Source organism: Zea mays, chromosome 7 (genome assembly GCF_902167145.1).
Source record: "Zea mays cultivar B73 chromosome 7, Zm-B73-REFERENCE-NAM-5.0, whole genome shotgun sequence".
NCBI classification, from domain to species: Eukaryota; Viridiplantae; Streptophyta; class Magnoliopsida; order Poales; family Poaceae; genus Zea; species Zea mays.
In genome coordinates this window covers 97,299,486-97,325,780 of record NC_050102.1, presented here as the reverse complement: position 1 = coordinate 97,325,780, position 26,295 = coordinate 97,299,486, and the positions used below count along the sequence as shown (strand labels likewise).

The window sequence follows — 26,295 nt, the reverse complement described above, 5'->3', positions numbered from 1 at the left end:
AGAAATACACTCGGGGGCTTGCGGTCACCATGCAGCACCTCGGACCCTCGTCGGAAACGCTTTCCGACAAGGTTTCTACTGGCCGACCGCGGTGGCCGATGCCACTAGGATTGTGCGCTCCTGCTGAGGGTGTCAATTCTACGCGAGACAGACGCACCTGCCCGCTCAAGCCCTGCAAACAATACCCATCACTTGGTCGTTTGCCGTATGGGGTCTGGACCTCATTGGTCCTTTGTAGAAGGCACCCGGGGGCTTCAAGCACCAGCTGGTCGCCATCGACAAATTCTCCAAGTGGATCGAGGTCCGACCCTTAACCAGCATCGGGTCCAAGCAGGCGGTGGCGTTCTTTACAAATATCATCCATCGCTTTGGGGTCCCAAACTCCATCATCATCGACAATGGCACGCAGTTCACTGGGAAGAAGTTCCTGGACTTCTGCGAAGACCACCACATCCGTGTGGACTGGCCCGCCGTAGCTCACCCAATGACAAATGGGCAGGTGGAGCGCGCCAACGCTATGATTTTGCAGGGACTAAAGCCGAGGATCTACAACGACCTCAATAAGTTCGGCAAGCGGTGGATAAAAGAGCTACCCTCAGTGGTTTGGAGTCTGAGGACGACGCCGAGCTGGGCCACGGCTTTCTCTCTGTTCTTTCTAGTCTATGGGGCCGAGGCCATCCTACCCACGGACTTAGAATACGATTCCCCGAGAACAAAGGCTCACGACGACCAAAGCAACCAGACCAACCGAGAAGATTCGTTGGACCAGCTAGAAGAGGCTCGGGACGTGGCCTTACTACACTTGGCGCGGTATCAGCAGTCTCTGCGACGCTACCACGCCCGAAGCGTTCGGCCCCGAGGCTTCCAAGTGGGAGAATTGGTACTTCGGCTGCGACAAGATGCCCGAGGGCGCCACAAGCTTATTCCTCCCTAGGAAGGGCCCTTCATCATCGCCAAGATCTTGAAGCCTGGGACATACAAGCTGGCCAACGATCAAGGCGAGGTCTACAGCAACACTTGGAACATCCAACATCTACGTCACTTTTACCCTTAAAATGTTTCAAGTCGTTCATGTATGTCGCTTTCTTTACATGCATAAATAAAGTCTAACCATCAAGGAAGGATCAACCTTGCCTCGGCAAAGCCCGACCCTCCCTCGGGGGCTAGAAGGGGGGAACCCCCTCTGCGTCAAATTTTTCCTCGGAAAAGTCTTTCACCAGAACGTCTTTCGTGCTTTTCGACTGCGTCGATAACAGAATCCTAAAGACGAGCGAAAGAGACCTTGAACGGCAAGGCCGACCGAGCCGACGGACTCCTACGCCTCCAGGATACAGATACCTCACTCATCACCTTTCGCGAAAAGTAACTCACGCTCGGATAAGCGATTCTGCTACCAAACAAGTCCTAACGCTCGAAAACTTTTCTGCTAGAACGACTTTCGTGCCTTTTCGACTGCATCGATAACAGAATCCTAAAAATGACGGGAGAACACGTAAGAGGCAAGGCCGACCGAGCCGAGGGACTCCTACGCCTCCGGGATACGTATACCTCACTCATCACTTTCCGCGAAAAGTAACTCACGCTCGGATAAGCGATTCTGCTACCGAACAAGTCCTAACACACGAAACGAGAGGAAAGAAAACGCAGCTTTATAACCCGACGATTAAAATGTTTAGGCCTCGACGGCCGCGAAAAACATACGCATACTTCAAGCAAACTGTTCTTGCAGGCTCAGACATCGGCAGGGGGAGGAGCGGCACCCTCGGCGTCGTTTCCACCCTCGGCAGAATCTGGCACGGCCTCAGACGGCGACACGGGCGGAAGGATCTCCACCTCAAAGGAGGAAGCCAGCGCCACACTTGGGCCCTCGATAGCCGCGTCAAGCCTCTGGACCTCGGCTAAGGCAGCCTCCTCTTCGTCGGGTAAGCAGTACCCCTCGCTAACCCGCTCCAGATCCACATCGTAGTGGGAATTGAGCACGGCGAAGGCCCGCCTAACGCCATGGTGCAGTGCCCCGCGGAGTCTGTTGCGCACATGGCCGCCCAAGGCCCGCAGATGACTCTGGGAAGAGCTACCCAAGGGGACGCCATCGAGGCCGAAGGCCTGGCAAAGAGCCGAGATGGCCTCAGACATGGCCACGCGCTCGGCCTCCTTCTGCTCAGCCGCCTCGGCCAGCACCTTGCAGTTCTTGACGGCCTCGTTAAGAGCCGTCTCGAACCCTGTAGACAGCAGGACAACATTCTTCAGACGCAAGGAGAAGAATGGAGACAAAAACAAAGTCATAGAACGGGCAAAACATACCTCCGACCCGGGCACGCTGCTGTGAGGCCATGGCTCGGGCAGACTCGATGACCATGGCTAGACCCTCCGCAAGGGTCCCGGCCCGAGCGGTCGCCTCTGGTCTAGAAAGGGGGAAGCCCCCTCCGTGTCAAATCTTTCCTCGGAAAAGTTTTCCGCCAAAACGACTTTCGTGCCTTTCGACTGCGTCGATAGTGGAATCCTAATGACGAGCGAGAGAGACCTTGAACGACAAGGCCGACCGAGCCGAGGGACTCCTACGCCTCCAGGATACGGATACCTCACTCGTCACCTTCCGTGAAAGGTAGCTCAAGCTCGGATAAGTGATTCTGCTACCGTCGAACAGGTCCTAATGCTCGAAACAAGAGGAAAGAAGCACAACTTTATACCCAAATGTTCAGGCCTCAGCAGCCACAAAGAACAAACACACGTACTTGGGGTAACAATGGTACCTAGACTTAGACGTCGGCAGCGCCCTCGACGGTTGCCCCGACTTTCGGCAGATGTCTTAGTACTTAAAGCTATTACATCTCGCTCTCAAGAGGGTACCATTACAAACAGGACTCCGGGTCCATTCCCGCAGGAATGAACAACCTCCACACCAGGAGGCCTGTGGGATAACAAACTCCAAGTGGCTCGACAGTGACCACTGCACCAGCAGCGTGACAACGACCTCCGCCTCGGGCGGCTAGACAGCAGCAGTGATGGCCTCATGGCAAACGCTACTGCTGAAAGGCCCTCATTCACGTCCCCTCACGGGGGACGAGAACCATCCATTAAAGCCAAAGAGCCGGAGGTCCGGAGCGCAGGTGGCGCTGACGGTCTCATCGGCGGAAGCAACCACCGCTGCGGTGGAAAGCCCCACCAGCGGTGGTCACCACTTCGGCACCGGCGATAGCAGCCACCTTCGCACGGCACGACCGTCGCCCGGATGGAGGACGGACAGCTGCACCCTGACCAGGCAGCAGCAGTTCGCCTTCCCCCGCATGGCTGGAGGACTCCTCCTCCGCAGGGCTGGAGGATGCCCTTCTCCCCCGAATGTTGGAGGAACAAGCGGGCCACCAGCCCACGCGGGAGGCAGGACCCGATTCGGCGCACCCTCCTCCCCAGCTCGGATGATGAACATCCTTGAAGCTGAGGGCGGGGCAGAGGCCGTAGCCCGGCTTGCTTCTCCCCACCACAAGGCTGGTGATCATCCCTACGGATGACCATTGGTGAGGGACTGCAGTCGGGCTGCCTGATGAAAATCCTTGAAGCCGAGCGGTGACTGGAGAGCGCCAACCCCCACGAGGTCGCGCTCCTCCAGCAGCAGCAAGAAGAAGGCAACACGGGTGCACCCCATCTGGGGGTTCGGAAGGTGGAAGGGCGCGATGAATGCGAAGAGTGTGAAGGCATGGCTACTGCCTGGGGGGTCGATCCCTTTTTAAAGGCAGATCTCCTAACTCGCACCCCCAAGCGTCACGGGCAAAGTCTCCACCGACGTGCTCCAGGGTTCTCACCCTCCGACGCGGGGGCTGGGTCCCACACGTCATGCGAGCTGACCCGAAACGGAAGAAGCCAAATCGCCGCACACGAAGCGTGTAACCGCCCCGCGGTTATAAGCGTTCCCCCATCCTCGCCGAAACTAGCGGTCGAAAGGGCGGACCGCCATGCAGGAGCACGCAACCGCACCACGGTTGTGCACCCTTTCAGCTTCGTCGCATCCAACGGTCCAGCATGAATGCCCGGGCCCACCTGTCATGTAACCGGTGCAACGGTTACTACGTGCAAGAAAACCACACCGCCACTCGCGCCAATGCCGCGTCTTCTCGACTGCAAAACCAGTGTCGCGACTCGAGGCAGCCCTGCGCGTGACCCAACAGTGCCAATTGAGTGCAACGATCACGGGTTAGTCAGCCGCGGGGATAGGCACGACAGTTGATATGACCAGAGGCGGGTCGACAGTGATTGCAGCAACAGACGGGCGGAAGCAGCGGTCCAATCACCTACAGGCTCGCACCCTCTCCTGAAACGGCAGGGGAGCCCTCTCCCACGGAGTAAAGACGACGCACCTCGAACGGCTCGCGCACGCGCAACAGACGCCCCGCGAATCGCCCGTCCCGTCGCATTAACTCCTTGGCAGGGCAAGCGACACCTCCGGCAGGAGAAGCGGGCGGCGTTTCACCTCCATCATGATGACCGCGTCAAAAAAGGTGCATCACCTTATTTAAACTCATATCCTTTTCCTTTTCCTCTCTATCTCTCTTGCCACAGGGACCGAGAAAGGGGATATTCCGAAAAGGATCCTTCCCAGCAAAGGAAACGGGCCCCGAGCCCTCCTACTATCAGGGGTTCGAAGGTTGCACCATCGGGGGTTCAGCAACCGCCCCAGAGCACTCGGGCTCTGAGCCCTTTACTGATCAGGGGTTCGAAGGTTGGCCCCTCGGAAGGGTTCGACAGCCGCCCCAGAGCACGAAGAGTCAGGGATGACACTGGGTATGTCCGTTACATGGCCGAGGCTCGGGCTACGCTCCCGAGGTACCCTAGGACATTTCTGAGACCAGCGGGATTGATTTGTAACGGAATCCCACCGGAAGGAGGCATCGAGCCCTCGGACCCTATCGAATGGGTCTGGGTCCGGCAAATCACCTGCACGTACTTTTGGAGCGCGCCTCTAGGCCACTAGCCGACCCTTATCGAACGGGGCTCGGGCGTCCACTCAGATCACCCGCTAGGCAACTCACTGGAAACACCATGTTTGGCGCCCTCCGAGGGCAACATGGCGCTTCCCCCCCCCCTTCCTCCTTGGGGAAAGGCGACGAAGGGGCGTACAATAAAAGTTGAGACGGTCCTTGATCGTCCTCTCGCTCTGTGCAGAGGCTCGGGGGCTGCTCTCGCACCAGGCTACGACCGAACCGTTGACCACGTCAACAAACCAGCGTGAAAACTCGGCGCCTGACCGTGCACCCGGGCTACGGCCAGGCCGCATGAGGGAACAAATAGGCCGCCCGAGGCATCGCAAAAAGAATTAAGACCTCAGAGGATTCAAACCACTCCTCCGAGGCCTAGGGGGCTACACCCGGCGGGTGCGCTCGCGCGCACCCCCTGGAACAAAATATAACCGAGAAGGGCCGGTCCCCTTGAAAAAATCCGGCAGAACCTCCAAGCGAGTGCCCGCACTCCCTTTGAGGCTCGGGGGCTACTGTCGGGTACCGTAATTAGGGGTACCCCCAATGCTCCTTAATCCAGCTGGAAAACATCTTCAGAACAAACCATACCCAGCTGATAGAGCGCGGTCCAAGTCAAGGCCACGTCTACCAAGGGACGCGACCTTATCCGAGCCTAGCCTCGGGCGAGAACAGTTGTCCCGGACGGATTCCCGCCTCGCCCGAGGGCCTCCTCAAGCAGTGAGCGCACCCTCGGCTCGCCCGAAGCCCAGCTCGGGCAGACTTTGTCATGCAGCGACCTTGGCCAAGTCGCCTTACCAGTCGACCGTATCGCATGCACATTTAATGCGGGGATCGCCTGACACCTTATCCTGACACACGCACCTCAGTCGGCACGGTTGAAGTGACCGCAGTCACTTCGCCCCTTCACTGACCGATCTGATAGGAAAACAGCGCTATTCACCTGCTCCAGCTACCGTGCCAACCACTAGGGCAAGACTAGCAACAATGAGTCATGACCTCTCCCGAGTTCAGCCTCGGGCGCAGTAGGGAGCTCCGCCTTGCCCGACCTTAGGCCTCGACCTCAGCCTCGGCTTCGGGAGGAGTCACAACCTCGCCCGACCCCAGCCTCGACCTCAGGAGAAGTCTCCGCCTCACCCGACCTGGGCCTCGGACCGACTACGCTACAGGGGATGCATCATTACCCTACTCCTAGCTAGCCGCCTCAGGCTATGAAGGAACAAGACCGGTGTCCCATCTAAGGTTACTCCGGCAAAAGGTAATGATTGTTCCCCGCGTGCGCCCATGACGTCGGATTGCTCTCAACCTCCTACAGAAGCAAGGAAACGTCAGCAGCATCCATGCCGCACAGACAGCTGTGCTTCTACAGGGCTCAAGGCACTTCTCCGACGGCCACGATAGCTCGTGTACAGGGCTCAAGGCACTTCCCCGCCAGCCATGTTAGCGCATAGCTACACCCCGTTGTACAACTAGACATCTCCTTGTATCTATAAAAGGGGATGTCCAGGGCCTTCCTAAGGGGGGGTTGTTTTCACGTTCGGGTTCACGCTGAGATACATTCACGGTGACGCAGGACGTGAACAGAGGGGGAACGCAGGGACGCAGGGCAGACGAGACAGGCAGCACGCAGAGACTCTCTCTCTCTCTCTCTCGCTCTCGCCCTCGCTCTCTCGCGACGCTTGTAACCCCTACTACGAGCACCCCGGTGCAAGATAATATAAGCCTCATTCCCCCCGCTTGTGTTCCATCTTGCATCAATCCATCTGGGCAGGGACACGCAACAACAAATTCACTGGTCGGTTGACGGTCCTCGCGGGTCCGAAACGCCAACAAACATAAATAACATAAAGGGGAAAATGAGAGGGTTACCTTATATTAGAATTTTAGTATACGATTCAGAAACTGAAATTCAAAACTTGAATTTGAATTTAGTTTGAAATCCTAAAGATAAAAGAAAGAAATACTAGCCAATACAAAATAAAATATATAAATAAATAAATTCATCCCATATTTGGCATGTTCAAATGGTACATTTAATTTGAGAACAAGTTTGCCACAAAGTTGAATTCAAAATTAGGAATTTAAATTTGAAGTTGATTTGAGTGTTTGGAAAATTTGGAATTTAAAACAGGGGTATAAATTTGAGTTTGAATAATTGAATTTGGAAATTAGGAATAGAAAATGGGTGAGGAAATTTCAATGAAACCAATTATCCCTTCCCTAAATGAGGGACAAGAAAATTAATATTAATATATAAAATAGTAGATGTTATTAGGGATTTGATTTATATTTGGGAATTTGGAAATTTGATTCAGAAATGAATTGGAAATTTGGAAAGGAAAATAGGAAAATAAAGCAGAAAATAAATAATAAAAAGAAAGAAAATTGAAAACCGCATTCTGGGCCAAATCTCACTCAGCCTACCATTCCCTTCGCGCGCACTGGCGGCCCACCTGGCCCTCCCGCGCCGTTTTCCCACTCTGCTGTAGAACTAGGCCCCACCTAGCAGCCTTCTCCTCTCTCTTCCCTCACTGTGCGCAAGGACCCACCTGTCGGACCTATCTCCTCCTTTCCCAAACCGAAACAGCGAGCACGGCCGACGGAAGTCTCAACAAACCACGCGCAGGGCGCGTGTGACTCCGTCGGGCCTCCGTGATTTGCGATGTGCTCTGGAATAGATCGACCGGGCCCATCCTCGCCCAGGCTATAAATATCGGGCCCCACGACCTCACCCCTTCACCATGTCCTAGACAGTAGCGCCCCGTCGAAAGCAGAGAGTCGCGCCGCCGCCGTCATTCTTGCTCGAGAACGTCGACGGGACCTCGGCAGGCGTTTCTGAAGGACCGCGGGGGTGCAGGGAGGCAACCCCTACCACCAATTCGAGAAACATATGATCGGGCAACTGGTAATTCCTCGCCGATGTCGCACATCAGGGCGAAGCAGCGCAACACCGTCGGCCGACCTCGCCTTCATCCATTCTAGCGGTAAGGAACCTCTGCCATGCTTATCATAACCCGCGCTTGGTGTAGAACCATTAGTTTTCAAGGTCGGACCGAGGGGGTGCCAGAGCTCGCACCCCAGCAATGGCACCACCGCGGTTGGCCACATGTCGCCGCGTCTGGGCATGGGATAAGGAAGAGGGTTGGCAGGCCGTAGATCTCGCTATGAGCGGCTAGGATTAGAGGCTTGTACCGGTTCGACTCGGCTCGATCTTGACCGCAGATTAGAAATCCAATGGCCAGGGCTGGGTGGTGTGATGGATGGCATTTGTGCCATGGATTCCGGATTCGATGGCTGCCAGCGCATAGTAGTTCTATTTTATTGAGATCTAATCAGGGCCTCTGAAAGGAGATCGAACAGCTCTGATTAGCCTGTACCCTTTCGCCATGGCGATTTTACGTATGAGCCCCTCGGCTTTCCCTAAACCAACCCGCCATCGTGGCGCCTGCAACCTGAGTCTAGGAAAACTTGCGCGCCAGCTCCTACACTTTTTGATTTTTGGTGTGCAGTCCAGTGAATAGGAAAATTATAGAAATTGATTAAGAAAATGATTTTTAATACAAAAATAATTATAGAAACTTGTTTAATTCCTAGAAAATTCATATCAAGTCCAAAATGATCCATTCCTATTTGTATAATTTTGTAATAATATTATCTATCACCTAGTGTCTCTGTTTTGACATGAAAAACATATTAAAATTTATCTCTTAATTAATCTCATATCAAATAAATAAAACCTTCGGAAATCCATAACTCACAAACCGTAACTCCGATTTGATCCGTTCAAGTTGCGTTAGTCTCGTATAAATATTTACTATGCAATAACCACTTTTATTGTGCCATGTCTCATTCTTTTTAGATCTTTATTTAACTTATGTTGGTTAGTCTTGTTAATTTGCTTATCATTATAATCTACTAGAATATGATTCATGGTCAATTCATAACTTAGATTAAAGTTGAGATAATTATTTATAGAATAACCTCTCATATGATTTATACAAAACAATATATAATATAGTTAATATTTTAATCACATAGATCTTCTATAAAATCATAACTTGATGACCATAACTTCGATCTTAGTGGTTCTCGTTTCCACGATCTCGTAGCTCGCGTAGATCATTATTATTCAGTTTGTACTTAAGTTTGGTGTGATGTTAATTTTATCTATACCATGTATGCTTGTATTGCTATGACTAGCAGTGAGGTCACGTGTCATCTGAGGATCATCCTGGTACCTGGAATCTCAAGTCTCAGGCAAGTTGTGCCCTTGACCACATTTATTACCCAATAATGTTCTTTATTATCACTATTCAATGCACATGTTTAATTTTGATGGGACCTAATAGGTCACCCTAGTCTGATTATCATTTTTCCCTTGTGTACCCCTGAATCATTTGGGTAGTTATGCTATTGCTTTACATGGTTTTGGGTTAATCTTTCATTATATCCATGTTCCAATTATTTTGTTATTTTATTTATGTTCATGTCAAGATCATTATTTTTAATTGGAACATGGAGCTTAACTTGAGAAACACGTGCCACCATAAGGGAGGAATGGGACCCCTTGGCTAACTAATTAGGAAAGCTAGTGGAAGACTACCTTACCCGAAAGAGGCAAGGGCAGTAGGGGAGTTGCATGCAGGGAGGTTCTCGGGTTGATTTTGTTGCGATGTTGGTCAGACGAGGGATTCTTGCAAGTACTCTTCCCATAAACTGTAGCGGGTTTTCGGAAGCTAGTGGAACTTTGTAAAGGCCTCGTAGTGGATCCCTAGCCATTCACCTCGGTAGTGTCTAAGGGTCTAGCTAACCCTGGCGACATGGGAAACACGACTTGTGGGTACAGGGTATAACCTCTGCAGAGTGTAAAACTGGTATACTAGCCGAGCTCACGGTCATGAGCAGCTCAAGACTCTCGCATGATTAAATTATGGAACCTAAACTTAATTTGTCATATGCATTGCATGGGATTGTTTATTAATTTTGTTTTATTATTCTTATTATGGGTTGGTATTCACTTACATTTAGTAACTGCTAATAAAATTTGACCAACTTATTAAAAGCAATGCTTAGCTTTAAACCCCTATTGTTAATCAGCTTTACACATCACATGAACTCCCACCTTTGGTGAGTTCATGCCACACTATTTCCCCACAACTTGTTGAGCGATGAACATGTGTGAGCTCACCCTTGTTGTCTCACACCCCCCCACAGGAGAAGAACATGTGGTTCAAGAGGAGCCACACAACGAGAAGTTTGACTTGATCTAGGTGGCGTCTCCCAGTTGACTTTATGGCGCCAAGGATGGACTTTAGTTCGTTTTATATTCATCATTTATTTTGTAAGACTTCCTCTATGTAATAAGTACTCTGGTGATATGGTGACATTTATCTCTATACACTATGTTATTATATATGTTGTCTTCTTTGGCGCATGTATGAGATGCACCCGGCTTTGTTCCTTAAATCCGGGTGTGACAGTTATGCATAAAACCGGGGCTTGCCTTCAAAAGCTAGGGCTGCAGGGAGGTCCTCGGTGGCAGGCTCTGGAGCTGGCTCCTGGATTTCCTCTTGGGCAACTCCTTGCTCGGGGATGAGCACGTATTCTCCGTCAGCGAGGTTGCAATCTAATGAATGCAACGAATAAGATACATGTATGCTATGATATGCAAATTTAGTAACTATGATGCAAGGTGAAGTAACTAAATTAGCAAGACAGAGCTTAGTCTCACTACTGAAGGCTTTAGTAGTATACTTAGTAATTAGAACCATGTGTGGCCAAGGACTAGGAGGTTGGATTAATTTAGTACGTAACTAACCTTTGATGACTTAGTGAAGACTTAAGAAGGTTTTTGCTGAAGTTATTATGGGTAAGATTTATCACTTCTCCTAACCCTCTCTTTTTCCTTTTTCTATTTATACTTTTAGAGTGGATTTGAACTACAATATTGATTTAAAAATTTCCAAAAAAACCTGTAAAAATTACAGTGGCTTCCCACTGGCTCACCTAAGTCTTCTAAAAAATTAAGGCCTAAAATGAGAATGGTTTTCTTTGTACAAAAAATATTAAAACCTAGGGCAGAGGGGGTACTTTGAACTACAACTCTTATCTAGGAGTGGATTCTACCCTAAGGGTTATTTTTGCTGATATCTAGGTGTATTAACATGATTCTATGCCAAATTTTAGCCAAAGATACCTAATGGTTAATTAATGGAAATTATCTAAAGTTTGGGGCCTTAGTGGTGCTTTCTACTACTATTCTATTTGAAAAATGTCAAACAACATATTTCCCAATTTTTCTAGTTTCTTCTTTGTGCAAGAGCAATCATTCCGAAAGTTGGTTATTTTTACTTATAGGGGATGGCCTGTATGATTTCTTAGAATATATGATCTTTCTCATGGGGCAAGGGGTGGGGTGTATTCCACTATATTTTCACCTTAGTTTCATATTTTGCCCTTGTAGTACACATTAAGTACTTAGGGAAAAATAGGGTTGCTCACTTTTATTCTTTCTTTTGATTTTTTTGAAGTTTTGAAAAAATCCTAGTTTTATTACTGTGATATTTTGGGGTGGTTACCATTTTTACAGTGGTACAATAGTTGTCAAGGGTCTACTAAATTTTTCTTACAACTATTGCATATGTCCTCATATTTTTAAGCATTATCTTTCTTAAATACTTAATACCTAAATAAAATAATAAATTCTAGATCATTACTGGACTAGGGTTCCATATATTTTTCCCATGAACTATATCACCTAATCATGCTAGGAAAATAACATTGTTTTCTGGTTTCTATTTTTAGTGCCCTTTTCTATTTTTCCAAGGTTTGGGTACAGACATATTCTAAGGAATAAAATTTGTTTAAGCTTGGGTACTGGGGTACTTAACATTTTTAAACAATGTAACTACTGGTCAAGTATCTCCATAAATTTTCTCAAGCCTAGTCTAAAAGCATTTCTATTTTTCTCTTCATTATTAAGTTTTGGGAAGTTTCCTAATTTTCTTCAAAACTCTAGAAAATAGTATAGGAAACATGGGGTTTACTATTTTTGTTTGATAGTTCATATTTTACTAAGTCTATCAAAATTGATTTGACCAAATTTGGATGAATACTCTTCAAGTTATGCATTTATCAAGTTTGCTGCAGATTTAAAATAACTTATAAATTCGAAAGCAAAAGAAAAAATTCTTTGCACTCGGGTCCCTGGTTAAAACTTTTTTCTTTCCTTACAAACGAGTCCTCGGTCTACTATTCAACTGAGTCTGTGGCTTAACACTTAACCCCCTGGCATTTTCTGGCATCTAACCCGCGGTCCTTAGTTCACCGAAACAGTAATAGAAAGGGAAAACGTCGCGGCACGGCTTACCGGCGACGGTGAAGTTCCAGTGGGCTGGTCGGTGATGTCGGGGAAGTCACGAGGGTCACGTCGATGGTCGGCTCGTCGCCTGTGGTGGCTGGAGCTGGTCTGGCCTCGAGCGCAGGCGGGCGAGCTCGTCAGCGGCGAGAAGCTTGGCCTGAACATGGTGGTATAGTTTGATCCAGTGAGTCAGGGAGCTTCACGGAAGGTGAGTGGGGTCGTGGGTGCAAGGAATTTGCGAATGGCTCACCTTGTAGACTGGTCCACGTGCGACGGTGGGCGGCCAAAGTCCAGTGAGGATGATCTCACTGTTCCGGCGGGGCAGGGCCTTGGCTCAAGCTTGGAAAGGCTCCACGACCTCTCGGGGAAGCTGTCCAAGGGCTCGGGCGAGGTTGGGGGGTCTACGGGAATGGCTGGCCACGTCGGCCGGTCTTTGGAGGAGGAGACGGATCACGGAGAGATCGTCGAAGCTGCGGGCTAGCTCGGAAAGGCTAGGCGCGGTGCGGAGGGAGTGACAGGGAGGGTGGCCGTGCATGAGGGCGGGCTTTATAGCCGCTCGCGAGCACGACATGGGTGTGGGCGTGGGGGCGGGTCGACTGCGCGTGGGGGCGCACGCTGCAGCGGCTAGTCCGCGCTCGGCCGGTCAGGCAAGGCATCGAGCGCGTGGCAGCGTTCGGTCTGGTCGTTTTCAAGCGCTAATTGGCCCGCGATCTTCTCGTAACTATCCAATATCCCTGCACAAGATATCTTCCTTGTCGTTTACCCTTTGTTTCTCATGCAGTGCTTGAGTGGATTGGATCTCGGGTTGGCGAGTTACGAGGAGGTGAAGTTGGGGCTATCGCCCGGCTGGAATCCGAGACCAAAGTCAAGCCAAATCATGTCAAACGATTTTGGTTTGATTTCAAACTTTGCCAGAGTGTGCCTAGAATAATTTGGCGCCATTTTGTTATTTGGACCATGTGGTTTTGAGTTTTGGAACAAGGTGAACGCGGTCGATCTTTGTGAGAGGGTTGGATTTCAGAAATCTGAAATCCTGATTTTTATTTGAAGTCCCCACTTGAGTGGCTAGTTTGAGGATTTTGCAAAACTCTTTTGGGTAAACTTTCTTACTCTATTTTGTAGATTATTTAGTGTACCACAACTTTGTTAATTGGTCCAAATCATGATTTTGTGTTTCACATAGCCTTTTTACTAGATTTCCTTTTGATACTCAAATGGCTTAAATAGGGTAGTTCTAGGGTTTGAGCATTTTCCCACTTTGAGGTGCATGATGTGGTTAGGGTATGATTCTTAAGATGAAAAAGACTTGATTAAGTTTTAGCTCCTCAAGTTTGGTGCCTTTTGCTCCAATTAAAACTCATGTGATAATGGCCACAATGTGGTATTGAGGGAAAAACCCTGAGTAACACATGGGGTGTTACATTCGGCATAACAGGCCCCAACACCCATGCTGGCCGACGTATTTGTGGTCACGTGCTCATTGAGTATGTGTGGGTATAGGTGTACATTTGGGCCAGACATATGGGCCGGCCCGAAGCACGGAAAAAAAAGTACGACCTAGGCACGGCACGACCCGATATATCGGGCCGGGTTTGGGCCGAGGTCGCGGCCCATGGACGGGCACGAGCACGACCCGTTTAAGGTAGGCACGAAATGGCCCATATAGAGGCACGAAAAGGCCCATATATTTATTAAACCCACACTTCATTCCACACTTTTGCATCTAGAGATAATGTTAGTTAGATGTTTTTTGTAGCTTTGAATTAGAGTATGTGATGTAATTTTACTTTTGTTATGAACATTAGATAATGAATTGAACTTATTAACTTTGTAAAAGCTGATTATACTCTTTCTCCTTCTAACAAAGTGATTTGTAAACGAGGTAGTCATTGCATAGCTCTGGTAACTTAATACAAATATTAAGTTTACTTTTGCTCAAATTTATTTGTGTTATATTTTATTTGTTTTATTAAATTTGTTTTGAATTTAGGGATCTTATGTGAATTCCGGGCCCTGATGTGAATTTTGGGCCAAAAACTGAATTTCGGGCCAAAAATTGAATTTCAGGCCCTGATGTGAATTTCGGGCCAAAAATTGAATTTCGGGCTTTTATAATTTCGGGCCGCCCAAAATGAGCCCGACACATTTAAGCAATTACGTGTCGGGCCATGGGTCGAGGGCTAGGCCCATGGGCCGGCCCGGCACAACCCAAAATTCAAACGGGTCGGGCCGGCCCGAAATTCAAACAATACGGACCTTTTCAGGCTTGGCCCGTGCCGAGCCGAGCGGCCCGAATGTACACCTATACGTGTGGGGAACTGACATACTTAATGTTAAGTACGTCATCCACGACATATTTACTCAATTAAGAATGTCAATTTAAGTACATTGACTAAGTATGTCGAGTAATCAACGTACTTAACTTAAGTATGTCAGCCTATTACATTAAGAATGTTGGTTCCTAGCCAATGTATTTTAATTATTTTCCTTAGTGCATAGGTAGAATAATGTTGCCATTATGCTTCGGAGTCGCTCCCAATGAGAGGACAAAATAGATAAGCTTCGACATAGTCGATATGGCATACCCAACAATGCCATCCTGGGAGGGGCTTAATTAACAAATTTGAGGCCACCATCCACATACTCTATATCTGCATGAAAGTCTCTTGCCCCTCGGTGCAATCACAATCTAGGGGGACCAACAAGTGGCCTGTAATATAGAGAGAGACTTCATCCCTAGCCAGCGCAATATCTATTTCCTCATGAAGGAGGGTGAAGACCATACTTCCCCTCGCCCTCACACACCAAAACTAGACAATGAGACTAATGAAGAAGAGAAAAGGGCCGCCAGGACAATAATAATAAGGCCTTCTTTCGAATGCATGATTGGTAAAACTCAGAAATAGGAAAAGTGTAGGAATAGAGTTGCATGACACATGCAATCCTATATGAATTAAATACATAGAAAAACTTCTAATAGAGTGTTTGGATGGAACATAAAAAGAACACAAAAATTAGAGGAGAGAGATGGACACAAAATGAAAGTTTCCAATAGGTTGGATCTTATGTTAGAAATCCTCCAAAATCTCACCACAATGGACCATTTCATAGGAATTTTATAGGATTTGTAGGAACTCGATTATTTGTTCCAAAGGGCCACATAGGAAAAATTCCTAGAGGATTTCAATCCTTCAAAATTCCTTCACTTTTTCTTGTTCCAAAGGAGGCCTAAGCCAAGACCTCGACAGTTAGGAAGAAGGCCAGCTATTAGCCTATCTAGACAAGAACAAGGATGTTTTTGCTTGGTCCCCTTCGGACCTTGTTGGTGTAAGCCACAACATCATCGAACACAACCTCATTGTCAGCCCTTCAGTCAAACCTAAGAATCAAATACTTTGCAAGATGTCTGACAAGAAAACCGAGGCAGTAAGGGCCAAAGTGCAACAACTCCTCGATGCCAAATTTTATCGAGCCAATCGATTATCTAACATATGGCTCGCTAACGTTGTAATGATCAAAAAGAAAAATGGCAAGTGGAAAATGTGTATAGACTTCCCTAGCCTCAACAAGGCATGTCCCAAGGATGGCATGTCACTGCCAAGAATAGACAAGATTGTTGACTCCGCCTCATGGTGTGAAGTCATGACCCTCCTCAATTATTTCTCAAACAACCATTAAATCTACATAATAGAGGATGACAAGGCCAAGACAAGCTTCATTGCACCCTTTGGCACTTGATGCTACACATGTATGCCCAAAGTCTCAAGAATGCGGGCTCAACTTTTTCCAGAATGATGAAGACCATCCTAGATAATCAGATTGGTCGCAATATATTCACATACGTTGACGATACAGTCTTCATTAGCAAGAAATAAGATTACCTAGCAGACCTCGCAGAAACATTCACAAATACACGAGAGGTCAAACTATGCCTAAACCTAGAAAAAATGCAGCTTCAGAGTTTGCAAGGGAAAAATTTCTGGAATATCTAGTATCGCAAAGGGCCATCAAGGCTAACCCCAAAAAAGTCATGACAACAACAAATATAAAGACCCCATAGATAGTAAGGGACGTCCAACAGCTAACATAAAGAATAACGTCCCTCAAAATATCCATCTTACAAGTTATTTACCAATAAGAATCCATAACTTTTTTGTCACACCTTCATAGGTTACAAGTTAGTGGCAAAAGATATTGAGGTACATCAAGGATGTCTACAATATTAATGTCAATTTCCCAATAAAAAGTGTCTCAGCTTTGAATGTAATATACAAATACTTTTGTATTAATGGTTTTGGTAAATCATAGTTAATAAAGATAAAGGAAAAACTAACCCATTTGAAAAAGACTAAAGCAATTCAAGAACAACAAATAGGGTTCATATATAATGAGATAGTTTCCGAAATTAGAGAGTTCTATTATGATAGATGAAATCTTCCGGCCCTATCAGAAACACAAAAAGAATGAATATTAAGAATATAGAAATGAAGAAATATTTAGTAGTTAGTAGACTTATGAGTACATGCTCGTGTATTTGTTTATATTACGTTTACTATTTATTTTAATGTACACATATTACTATTTATTTATATATATTGATGTACACGTATTAATTAATATAGTGTATATATGCTAAAAACTCCATCGATATAAATTTGTAAGTATATAGACACCTTTAACGGCTAGTGTTTTCACCGGTACGTACTAAACAATTTTGGAAGGGCGCACTTGGCTGACGAACTTCGAGGATAGATGGCTCGGGTTGTTCGGCACGACACTGATTCTATCACTATTAGACACTATTAATAATCATGTCGGTACTAGTGTCTAAATCAACGGACCAGTCACTACACTATATTACTTCATCGTATCGTGACGGCACTGTACGACAGTAATACCTAATAGTGCTCGTGATAACGCAGCCATTATTCATTTTAAAAGCTCAAAAAATATAGAATATCTTTAAGATTATATATATAATTTTAAAACTTGAATACTTATACCATTGTAAAGTGAATTCATTATGTTTAAAATTATGATAAATAATAATTTACAATTACATGTATATATCACAATCAAATCTATATACCACCGGTTGGTATAAACCATGCCTAACCGTATCGGCCAATTAATTGTGTTATACTTATGTCAGCTCATCGTGCCAGGGTGGTGGCTCAATCACGACATTAGGGGCGTGTTTGGTGTGGCGCCTAAGCCGCCACACCGCGCCACACTTTTGAGCCACATGTGTGGCGGCCAATTCTAGATCCGTGTCTTATGGGCAGTGGCACTATTTGAATTATGACCGTGTCGTACTAAATCACTAGGGACCGTGCCATGCATTGGGCTCAGAACGGTGACCCAATGCCCTCGCGTCGCGTCCGAGCTTCTCGACGCCCTTATCTTGCTGTAGCTATGAAACTGGGCCGAAGTGTCCCCGCCGGGCCCGTGACTGGAACCAGTCTGACCCAAGGGCTCTGTAGAGGCGTCGCCCTCCAAGTGCTTGACGATCTGTAAAAACCTTCATCAGGAACCACGTCCACACAGCAGCACAAGAAGGTCGTCCAAACCAAACTAAACTCTCAACGACACGACGTACCTGGCTCATCCGCGGTCGGTGGCGTGCCGACGTGCTGACCGCGGCCGCGGCGCACCGGACCAGACACGCCATCTGCTTGGCGTCGAAGCTCGGCAGCAGTGGGTCGACGAGCTCGTCGTAGTCGTGGAGCTCCATGGCCTTGGTGAGCAACGGCCGTGCCTGCAAGCATGCATCACTCGCTCTCGTTCATTTCCCAGCTGGGATGGTAACCAAGGGCGTTTACAGTAGTATATAATAAGCAATTCTGATGAAAGTACAAACGAACGTACCCAGCCTACTAGAGTGCCTTCTTCCCGATCCGACGACAGGGCGGCGCTCATGCCGGTGACGAGCTCCAGCAGCACGACGCCAAAAGAAAACACGTCGGATTTCTCGCTAAGCCTGCCGGATGTGGCGTACTCGGGTGCGAGGTATCTTCAGGAGTGACAAGTGCATATCGATCAATATGTGTGCTCTGCTGCTATTGTTCAGTAATAAGAGACCAAAAATGAACTATATATACCCAATAGTTCCAACGATCCTTGTTGCAATGTGAGTATCCCCTCTACTAGGTACGAATTTTGCCATACCAAAATCAGAAACCTGAAAAAAGATGCACAGCGTCCGTCTTGGTGAATAACAATAATCTTTCAATAATTTTTGTATAATACTATATAGGTGACTTGAGCGAAAACCTTGGGGTTGAAGTCAGGGTCAAGCAAAATGTTGGCTGCCTTGATGTCGCGGTGGATGATTCTGGGATGACCTACAGTTTAGTGCACTCTAGCTAGTTCAATGTAGTATCTTTTTTAAAAGAGAGAGAGAGAGAGAGAGAGAGAGAGAGTTCTTGGAACAATACAGTATTAGAGTAAAATAGGTTATGAAAAGCAAACTGACAGTCCTCATGAAGGTAGGCCAAGCCTTTTGCAGCTCCAACAGCAATTTTCCATCTAGTCGGCCAACCGAGTACTGTTTCAACCTCCCCTGTTGTGCTGAATGCTAGTAGTATAAAATATGCATCACCTGATAATTAGCACGCGTCCGGCCGGGCCGTGATCGAAGTAAAGATCATTATTTGAAGGGATTGCCTAACAATTTATTACCGTGCAAGTGGTGGTGCAGCGTCAAGTTGGGCACGAACTCGTAGACGAGCAGGCGCTGGCCGCCGTCGCCAACGCAGTAGCCGACGAGCGAGACGAGGTTGCGGTGGTGCACGCGGCTGATGATCCGCAGCTCCGCCTGGAACTCCCGGTCCCCCTGCTGGCTCCCTGCCCGCAGCCGCTTCACGGCCACCGCGGCGCCGTCCACCGTGCCGACGTGCACGTCGCCGAACCCGCCGCGCCCGACGAGGCTGGACTCCGAGAAGCCGTCCGTCGCGGCGGCCAGCTGCTCGTAGGTGAACGCGCCTCTAAACCGGACCTCGTAGTCGCCACCTCCAGCTCCAGGCACGGGCTGCACCTGCACGCGCGGTCCCGCTCCGTCGCCGTGCGTGTCCGGCTTGTGGCTGTCTCTGGAAGTAGCCCAGGACGATGATGACGCTGTTGGCGGCGGCGTCACTTCGACCTCGATTTGAACAGCAGAGTGGCGTTTCTGCGATTCATGTTGTGAGGCACCGCCGCCACCGGAGCTGCCTGCTCCCCTGCGGTCACGCCCAGTGCGCCTCTTCCAAATAGGCGACGCCACATACAAACCAACTGCTACCAGTAGCACGATGAGAAGGGCGCCCGCAGCAGCTGAGCCAGCAGCAATGCCCGCCACTGACTTGTCGGCAGGTGAACCCGATGAAGACGCCGGCTGGGAATATGGAGCAAGCACTGGCCGCGCTGGTATTGGTATCAGCAGCCCTGTCGCCGCGGGCGCAGGTGTTGGTGTCGGAGCTGGCAGCGGCGACTCCGATGGAGTAGGCTGCGAACCTGGCGCCGCGGTGGCCGGCGACAAGGATGAATCCAGATCAAGCTCCGCCAGTTTTGTCTGCTGGTAACTACGAAAACCAGGCGCCGGCGGTGATGAGTCGAGGGAATCGTGAGAAGGCCCCGGAGCAGCCGGTGACCTCATGGTGAACTGAAAATTTTAGACAGCTAGCCTTCCACTAGCACGCTGCACGCATCAGCCTATGCTTATATGAGGATTGACGAGGACCGTAGTAGTAAGAGCTAGCGATGGCAATGGATCCGTTCCGAATCGGCTATGCTAAATATCCGCTTGTGACAATACTTATACCCGTCCGCCACTATAGCCACAGGTACGATTTTATATCGAGAGGTTCTAATATTCTGAAGCACTTGTATTAAGCACCGGCCTTTACAATTTTTAAGCATTCAGACATTATTATTCACCACTGATATCTATATGTCGAACATCATGGACTCCAAAGTTGTGATCAATTGATTGAATGATACAAACAGGCTAATTAAGTCGGTCTTCTACAGGGCCCAGTTCGTGAGATACTACGAGTCAATGCTGTCTTTGTTACTTGACCCGATCGTCGATAGATACGTGAATAGAACAAGTCCACCAAAAGTATTCTGGATTGATAGCAAGAGGCCAGTAGGACCGTATACTAGTATCATATACCGTCAATATGTCAGTCATACTTATACAGCCGAGTGGCGTAGACAAGAGAGGCCAGTAGGACCTTGACTCCCCGACCAAACTGGAACCTTTTTTACTAGTATATCCACACTCTATACGTTAGAATATTGAGAAATACGCGGTAATACGTACGTGCATGCTCCATATGGTTTAATGCTGCTTCTTTTTCCCTTTAATTTGGTGGAATATTCACCTACACACGGATGATTTCTGCTCTCTATGCTTTGTATTTTCCTAGAAATTAAACCGGTTTGGTGAAGAGGATCAACTTCTTCATTTACAGCTGAAAGATTTAGAAGCTAGACAAAGGTCAATGAAGAAACCAAATATACCTTTTTGAATCACATGAAAAGCAAGTGGCAGGAAACAACCTGGGGGGGGGGGGGGTACACGATGGGGCGTCCCGGGCCTCCGCTCTCGGCGCTCGTCTCAGGGAACCTCGGACCCCCATTCTTCCCAGATCTAGCGAGCAATAGCCTGAATCTAGCGTCGCTATCCGCGATTCCACACTCTCGGACCGGGGATCTTCAGCTAAAGGGGTGCGGGGAGGATGGTTCCGTTGCTCGGGAGCGCTTTCCCCCGTCGCGCAAGCCAGGTGGTGTGGATTCTTCGTTATCTCAAATCGATCTGCTGGGTTCCACCTTTTCTACCAAGTCACCTCCCAGATCTGCAAAGTCAATTTCGGATCCAAAAACCAGAGGTCAGGTAAGTTCTTCGCAGGAATTTATGGAAGTCAGCTTGGGTCAGATCTCGCGACAGAGGATTCCTTGCTCGGAGAAGATGAAAGGGGCAGCGGATATCTCGCCGGTTGCCCGTCAGCTCGCGAGGGGCTTGAATGCGGATAGTGACCCATCACGTCGGCGCATCCTGGTCAGCGGTTGCGCGCCGGATCATGATGGCCATCTCCCCACCAGTCGGTGCAGGGCTGTTTCTCAACGAGCGAAAGACGATGGTTGGACTGAAGTCAAGCCAAAGTACTGGTGGCGTAAAATCCATGGAAATCTTGGGAAATCTCTGCAACAGATCGATGCAACAGGAGCCAGACTATTCAAATCGAAGCTTCAGGGTAAATGCTTCAACTGTCTTTCACCAAACCACTACGCTTTTCGCTGCTCGGCTGCTACGCGTTGCTGGCTCTGTTTGCATACCGGGCATAGGGCGAGACTGTGCCCTAGGAATGGCTACACGAGTAAATCCATCGCCTCTCGTAGCTACGCCATATCTGTAAAGCATTCATCGCATAGCGCAGGCATTTACAGTTCTACCTACTGGCAGTCCGCTCCTGGTACCATTCCACTTCATAAGGGACAGGGGACGCAACTAGGAACTGCGCCTGGCTTCTCACCTCTCACACTCAAGAAAACCTTCAGGCAAGTTGTTCAGCAAGGCCAAGACATGGAAGCTCGCTACCCAGGACGCCTGCTCGTGCTCACTGCTCTGTTGCAGCAACCGGCTCAATCAGGCGTCGAAGAGATGAGATGATCAACAAGGCAGTGGTTTGCTCCTTCGACGGCAACAGCCATGAAGTGGACAGCCTTCAGGCAGGTGACATGCTCAGGGAAAAGTTCAATCTACAGCATGGTCAGTACCAAATTGTCAAGCATTTCCCTGAACAATTCTTCATCATTTTCTCTGATCCGAGATCAAAGCAGTGGGCTCTTGACCGTAATTCGGTCTCGTATCGTGGTCGGGTCTTTCATTTTGGGGATTGGTCCGAAGATAGTTATGCTAGAAAGACATTCTTCGAGTTTAGAGTTAAGGTTCAAGTTGAAGGTGTTCCTGTTCACTGCAGGGGGGAGGATGTGGTTGCAAGGGTACTAGGGAAGAGTTGCGCCATCCACTATATTCAAGAGCGAGCTAGGCGCAGAGAGCGCACGAGATCCTTTGACCTCTGGGCCTGGTGCTCTGATCCTTGTGAAATCCCTAAGGAAGATTGGCTTACAGTCACTGAACCTGACAGGGAACCCCCTCCGGTTTCCACCCCTTTGCCGCTTGCTGGTGTTAATTACGATGTTCCATCAGATCTGAAAAAGGGCCATGTCTACACTCTGCGCAATCACGTTGAGATAGTGGAAGATCTCTCGTTCTTGCGCGGGAGGGACAATAGGGGGGACCTCCAAACCGTAAGCCTCGCAGAGAGTTTGAATGGACCTATGGTGTCCCTGATTCCATTGGTGAGAAAAGAGAGTATCCAGGTGTACGTCGTGGAAGGGATGTGGTTCGCCGGGACTGGGATCAAGATGATGATGATGAGTATCAGCATGGTAGAAGACGCGGCCCTCGTCGACATCGCAACCTTTCTGGCTGGGTTCGTTCGTCGCGCTGTCGGGGTGGGACTGCTGACTGCATCAGCTCGAATGGAAAATTCAGAGCTTCCACCCCCTTCAGGCGCCATGAGATGGGGATGCCACACTCAAAGCGTTGGGTTCCTAAATTAAAAGTTAAAGCTGTTTCTTTCGTTGTTCCGCTGATTTCTGTTGTGTGGCCTTTCGAGGGCGAAGAGGGGGCTGCTGATGCTGACAGGCTCTTGCTGAATAGTGGCACTGAAGCTGGCAAGCAGGAGGCGCTTGTCTTCCATGCCGGAGCGGGGTCACCAACAAAGTTGATGGCACCCAAGGTAATTGTTGGTGCAGGTTCCTCTGCAGGTTCTCTTTGCACTGTTGGGTCCCCCCTGGGGCCGTTGTTGAGCTGGTCGCTGACGAAAGCCCCATCCAATGGACAAAAATCAATGGATTTAAGGAGGTAGTGCAGCACGCTTGGAGCGCTGGTGTCAATTCTGCTGATGCGATTCTTGTGCTCCATGTGAAGATGCAGCGCAAAGCCAAGGCTCTAAGCGCATGGAGAAGAAAAATAGTCAGTGGTGTCAGTGTGCAATTGGCAATCATTCAGATTGTGCTAACCCTACTGGAGAAGGCTCAGGAAGCTAGGCAGCTCACCAGCGACGAATTGGAATTCAGGAAATGGCTTAAATCCAAAATTCTTGGTCTAGCTTGCATTCAAAAATCAATTGCAAGACAACATTCCAGGCTCACCTGGATGCGTCTGGGGGACGCTAATAATAAATTCTTCCATTTGATGGCCAACAATAGAAGAAGAAAAAATAATATCAGATCTCTAGTTCATGGTGATTCAATTTTGACCAGCCAACAAGATAAAATGCATGAGGCTCACCATCATTATAATTCAGTGCTTGGAACAAGTGGAGTGAGACAGAGGGCTGTTCGTTGGGATAATTTGGGCTATTTGCCATTTGAATTATCCGAGTTAGACAATGTGATAGAGGATAATGAGATCAAGAAGGTGGTTATGGGGTTACAATCTAAAAAGGCGCCAGGTTCGGATGGCTTCATTGGGCTGTTCTATAGATGCTGCTTCGACGTGGTTAAAGACGACCTTTCCAAAGCAATTAACGACTTTTATCACCTAAAATGCAGGAGCTTGTACCTAGTTAATGAGGCAAACATCATTCTTGTACCCAAAAGAGAGGTCTCTGACACAATAGACAAATTTAGACCAATCAGTCTTATCAATAGCTTCATGAAAATCATAACAAAAATTCTGGCAAACAGGCTTGCACTGAGAATGAACGAGATCGTATCAACTGCTCAGAACACCTTCATCCAGAAACGGTCAATTTACGATAACTTCCTATACGTTCAAAGGGTGATCAGGAAACTTCATAAAAACAGCCAGCCTGCTCTGTTTGTTAAGCTTGATGTATCCAAAGCTTTCGATTCCCTAAATTGGGCTTACCTTCTCGATGTGCTAAAAGCCCGGGGATTCCCCCAAAGGTGGCGTAATTGGATCGCCGCAATTCTTGGTTCTTCTACCTCTAGAGTCACCATCAATGGTCAACAATCAGACAAGATTTACCACAGGCGTGGTGTGCGGTAGGGGGACCCCCTTTCCCCTTTTCTCTTCATATTAGCAATGGATCCTCTTCAGAGGATGATTGAGAGGGCAGCTGAGGCTGGGTTACTGGGGCGGGTCCTGCCAAGAGGGGCAAAGCTTCGATGTTCCCTATACGCAGACGATGCAGGGGTGTTTATTAGAGCGGATAAAGCAGATCTCAAAGTTCTAAAATCGATTCTAGAGACTTTCGAAGGGTGTTCAGGGCTGAAGATAAACTTCGATAAAACAGAAATTTTTTCGATCCGTTACCCGGAGGAGTTGTGGCCAAATCTTGTAGAAGTCTTCCCCAGTAAAGTCGCTAAGTTACCCGGGAAATACCTGGGTCTCCCCTTCACTTTAGAACCGCTAAAAGAATTGAGCTACAACCTTTAGTTGATAAAATCAATAAAAGACTCACAAGATGGAAAGGAAGGCTTCCCTCAAAGGCAGGTAGAGAGACATTAGTTAAATCTGTGTTATCCGCGCAACCTATTTATCATCTGACGGTCTTCCCGGCTCAAAAATGGCTATTGAAAAAAATTGATAAGATAAGAAGAAGTTTCCTCTAGAAAGGAAGTAATCCTGAATCATGCAACGGGGGTCACTGTTTGATCAACTGGTCTACTACTTGCTTGCCAAAGTGCAAAGGGGGATTGGGCATTCTAGACCTGAATCGTTTTGCGAGGGCTTTAAGACTAAGATGGCTATGGTTTCGATGGAAGGCCAAAGACAAAGCATGGGTGAATTTGCAGCTGCCATGTGATGAATCAGATGAAGATCTTTTCAACGCTTCCACTTGTGTGAAGGTGGGTAATGAAAAACTGCTGTATTCTGGAAATCTAGTTGGATCCATGGTCAAGCACAAAAAAACATTGCACCAAGTCTTTTCAACAAAGAAAAAAGGAAGAACATTTCGACTTTCCAGGCCCTGAGAAACAACCGTTGGATCCAGTTACGCTCTCCCTACGATGGTGCAGAAGAATTCAAGGAATTGCTCGGCCTTTGGCAGGCCATCAATAGTACACACGAGCTCAATGATCTAGAAGACTCCATTTCTTGGAGATGGATGGAAGATGGTGACTATAGTGCAAGCAGCGCTTATAAGATCCAATTTGCAGCAAATTATTGCACAATGAAAATTGACCCCATTTGGAAAGCAAAAACTGAACCTAAATGTCGTTTTTTTTGCGTGGACTCTTTTGCATAATAAAGTGCTGACTGCTGACAACCTTCAGAAAAGACATTGGCAGTGCAACCCAGTTTGTTGTCTTTGTAACTCAGCACTAGAGACGGTAACCCATTTATGCAAAGATTGCCCTTTCAGTAGAGAGGTGTGGAACAAAATATTGATATGGGGGAACTGTTCTTTCCTGGGAGGAAACCAGACATCAGAGTCGTTGTATGATTGGTGGAGGAATCTAAGAGGTCTCTGTAATAGGCAATCTAGGAAAAATTTCGACGGGCTTCTGATCTACTTTTGGTGGAGCTTATGGTTAGAAAGAAACAACAGGATCTTCAGAAATCAACAGAAGAATACAGATCAGGTCGCTTATTTAGTGAGAGAGCTTGTTGGTGCTCTATTGGATTAGTTTGGGCCTAGTGGTTTTGGAGTTGTTTTTAGTCTCAGTAGGCAGTCGAGTTTTGCTCTTCTTCTTTCTTCCCCCCTCTCTCTTTTTCGTCTTCGTGAGTGTCTTGTAAGTGTAGCTGTCGGATATTACTTATTCGATGACTTAGGAGTGGCCGTCAGACATAATAAATCCTAGGGAGGTCAAAAACTCTCCTTGTTTTTGTTCCATCCCACAAACAATACATATTCACAACCAATACATATTCACAGAAACATATATGCATCCACTACCACAACCACAAACACTTAGATTTTCACATTCACAACACACATTTTATCGACA

The 26,295-nt window shown here is 47.9% G+C and overlaps 1 protein-coding gene across 1 annotated transcript; it reads right to left on the bottom strand.

The window, feature by feature from the left end:
- Positions 1-17,332: 17,332 nt before the first annotated feature.
- On the bottom strand, positions 17,333-20,186 carry LOC103632602 (proline-rich receptor-like protein kinase PERK7). The gene is made up of 7 exons (XM_008654359.3): positions 19,006-20,186; positions 18,800-18,901; positions 18,598-18,668; positions 18,426-18,505; positions 18,193-18,337; positions 17,924-18,082; positions 17,333-17,835 (listed from the first exon to the last, which is right to left on the bottom strand). Exons 1-7 carry the CDS (start codon positions 19,955-19,957, stop codon positions 17,587-17,589), a joined length of 1,758 nt encoding a protein of 585 aa, XP_008652581.1. The 5' UTR covers positions 19,958-20,186; the 3' UTR covers positions 17,333-17,586.
- Between the last annotated feature and the right edge of the window lie 6,109 nt (positions 20,187-26,295).

Coding starts and splice junctions, on each gene's coding strand:
- LOC103632602 (XM_008654359.3), bottom strand. CDS start 19,957: ATGAGGTCACCGGCTGCTCCGGGGCCTTCTCACGATTCCCTCGACTCA. Junction 18,669..18,799: donor GGCCTACCTTCATGAGGACT/GTCAGTTTGCTT, acceptor ACTAAACTGTAG/GTCATCCCAGAATCATCCAC. Junction 18,338..18,425: donor AGGATCGTTGGAACTATTGG/GTATATATAGTT, acceptor TCACTCCTGAAG/ATACCTCGCACCCGAGTACG.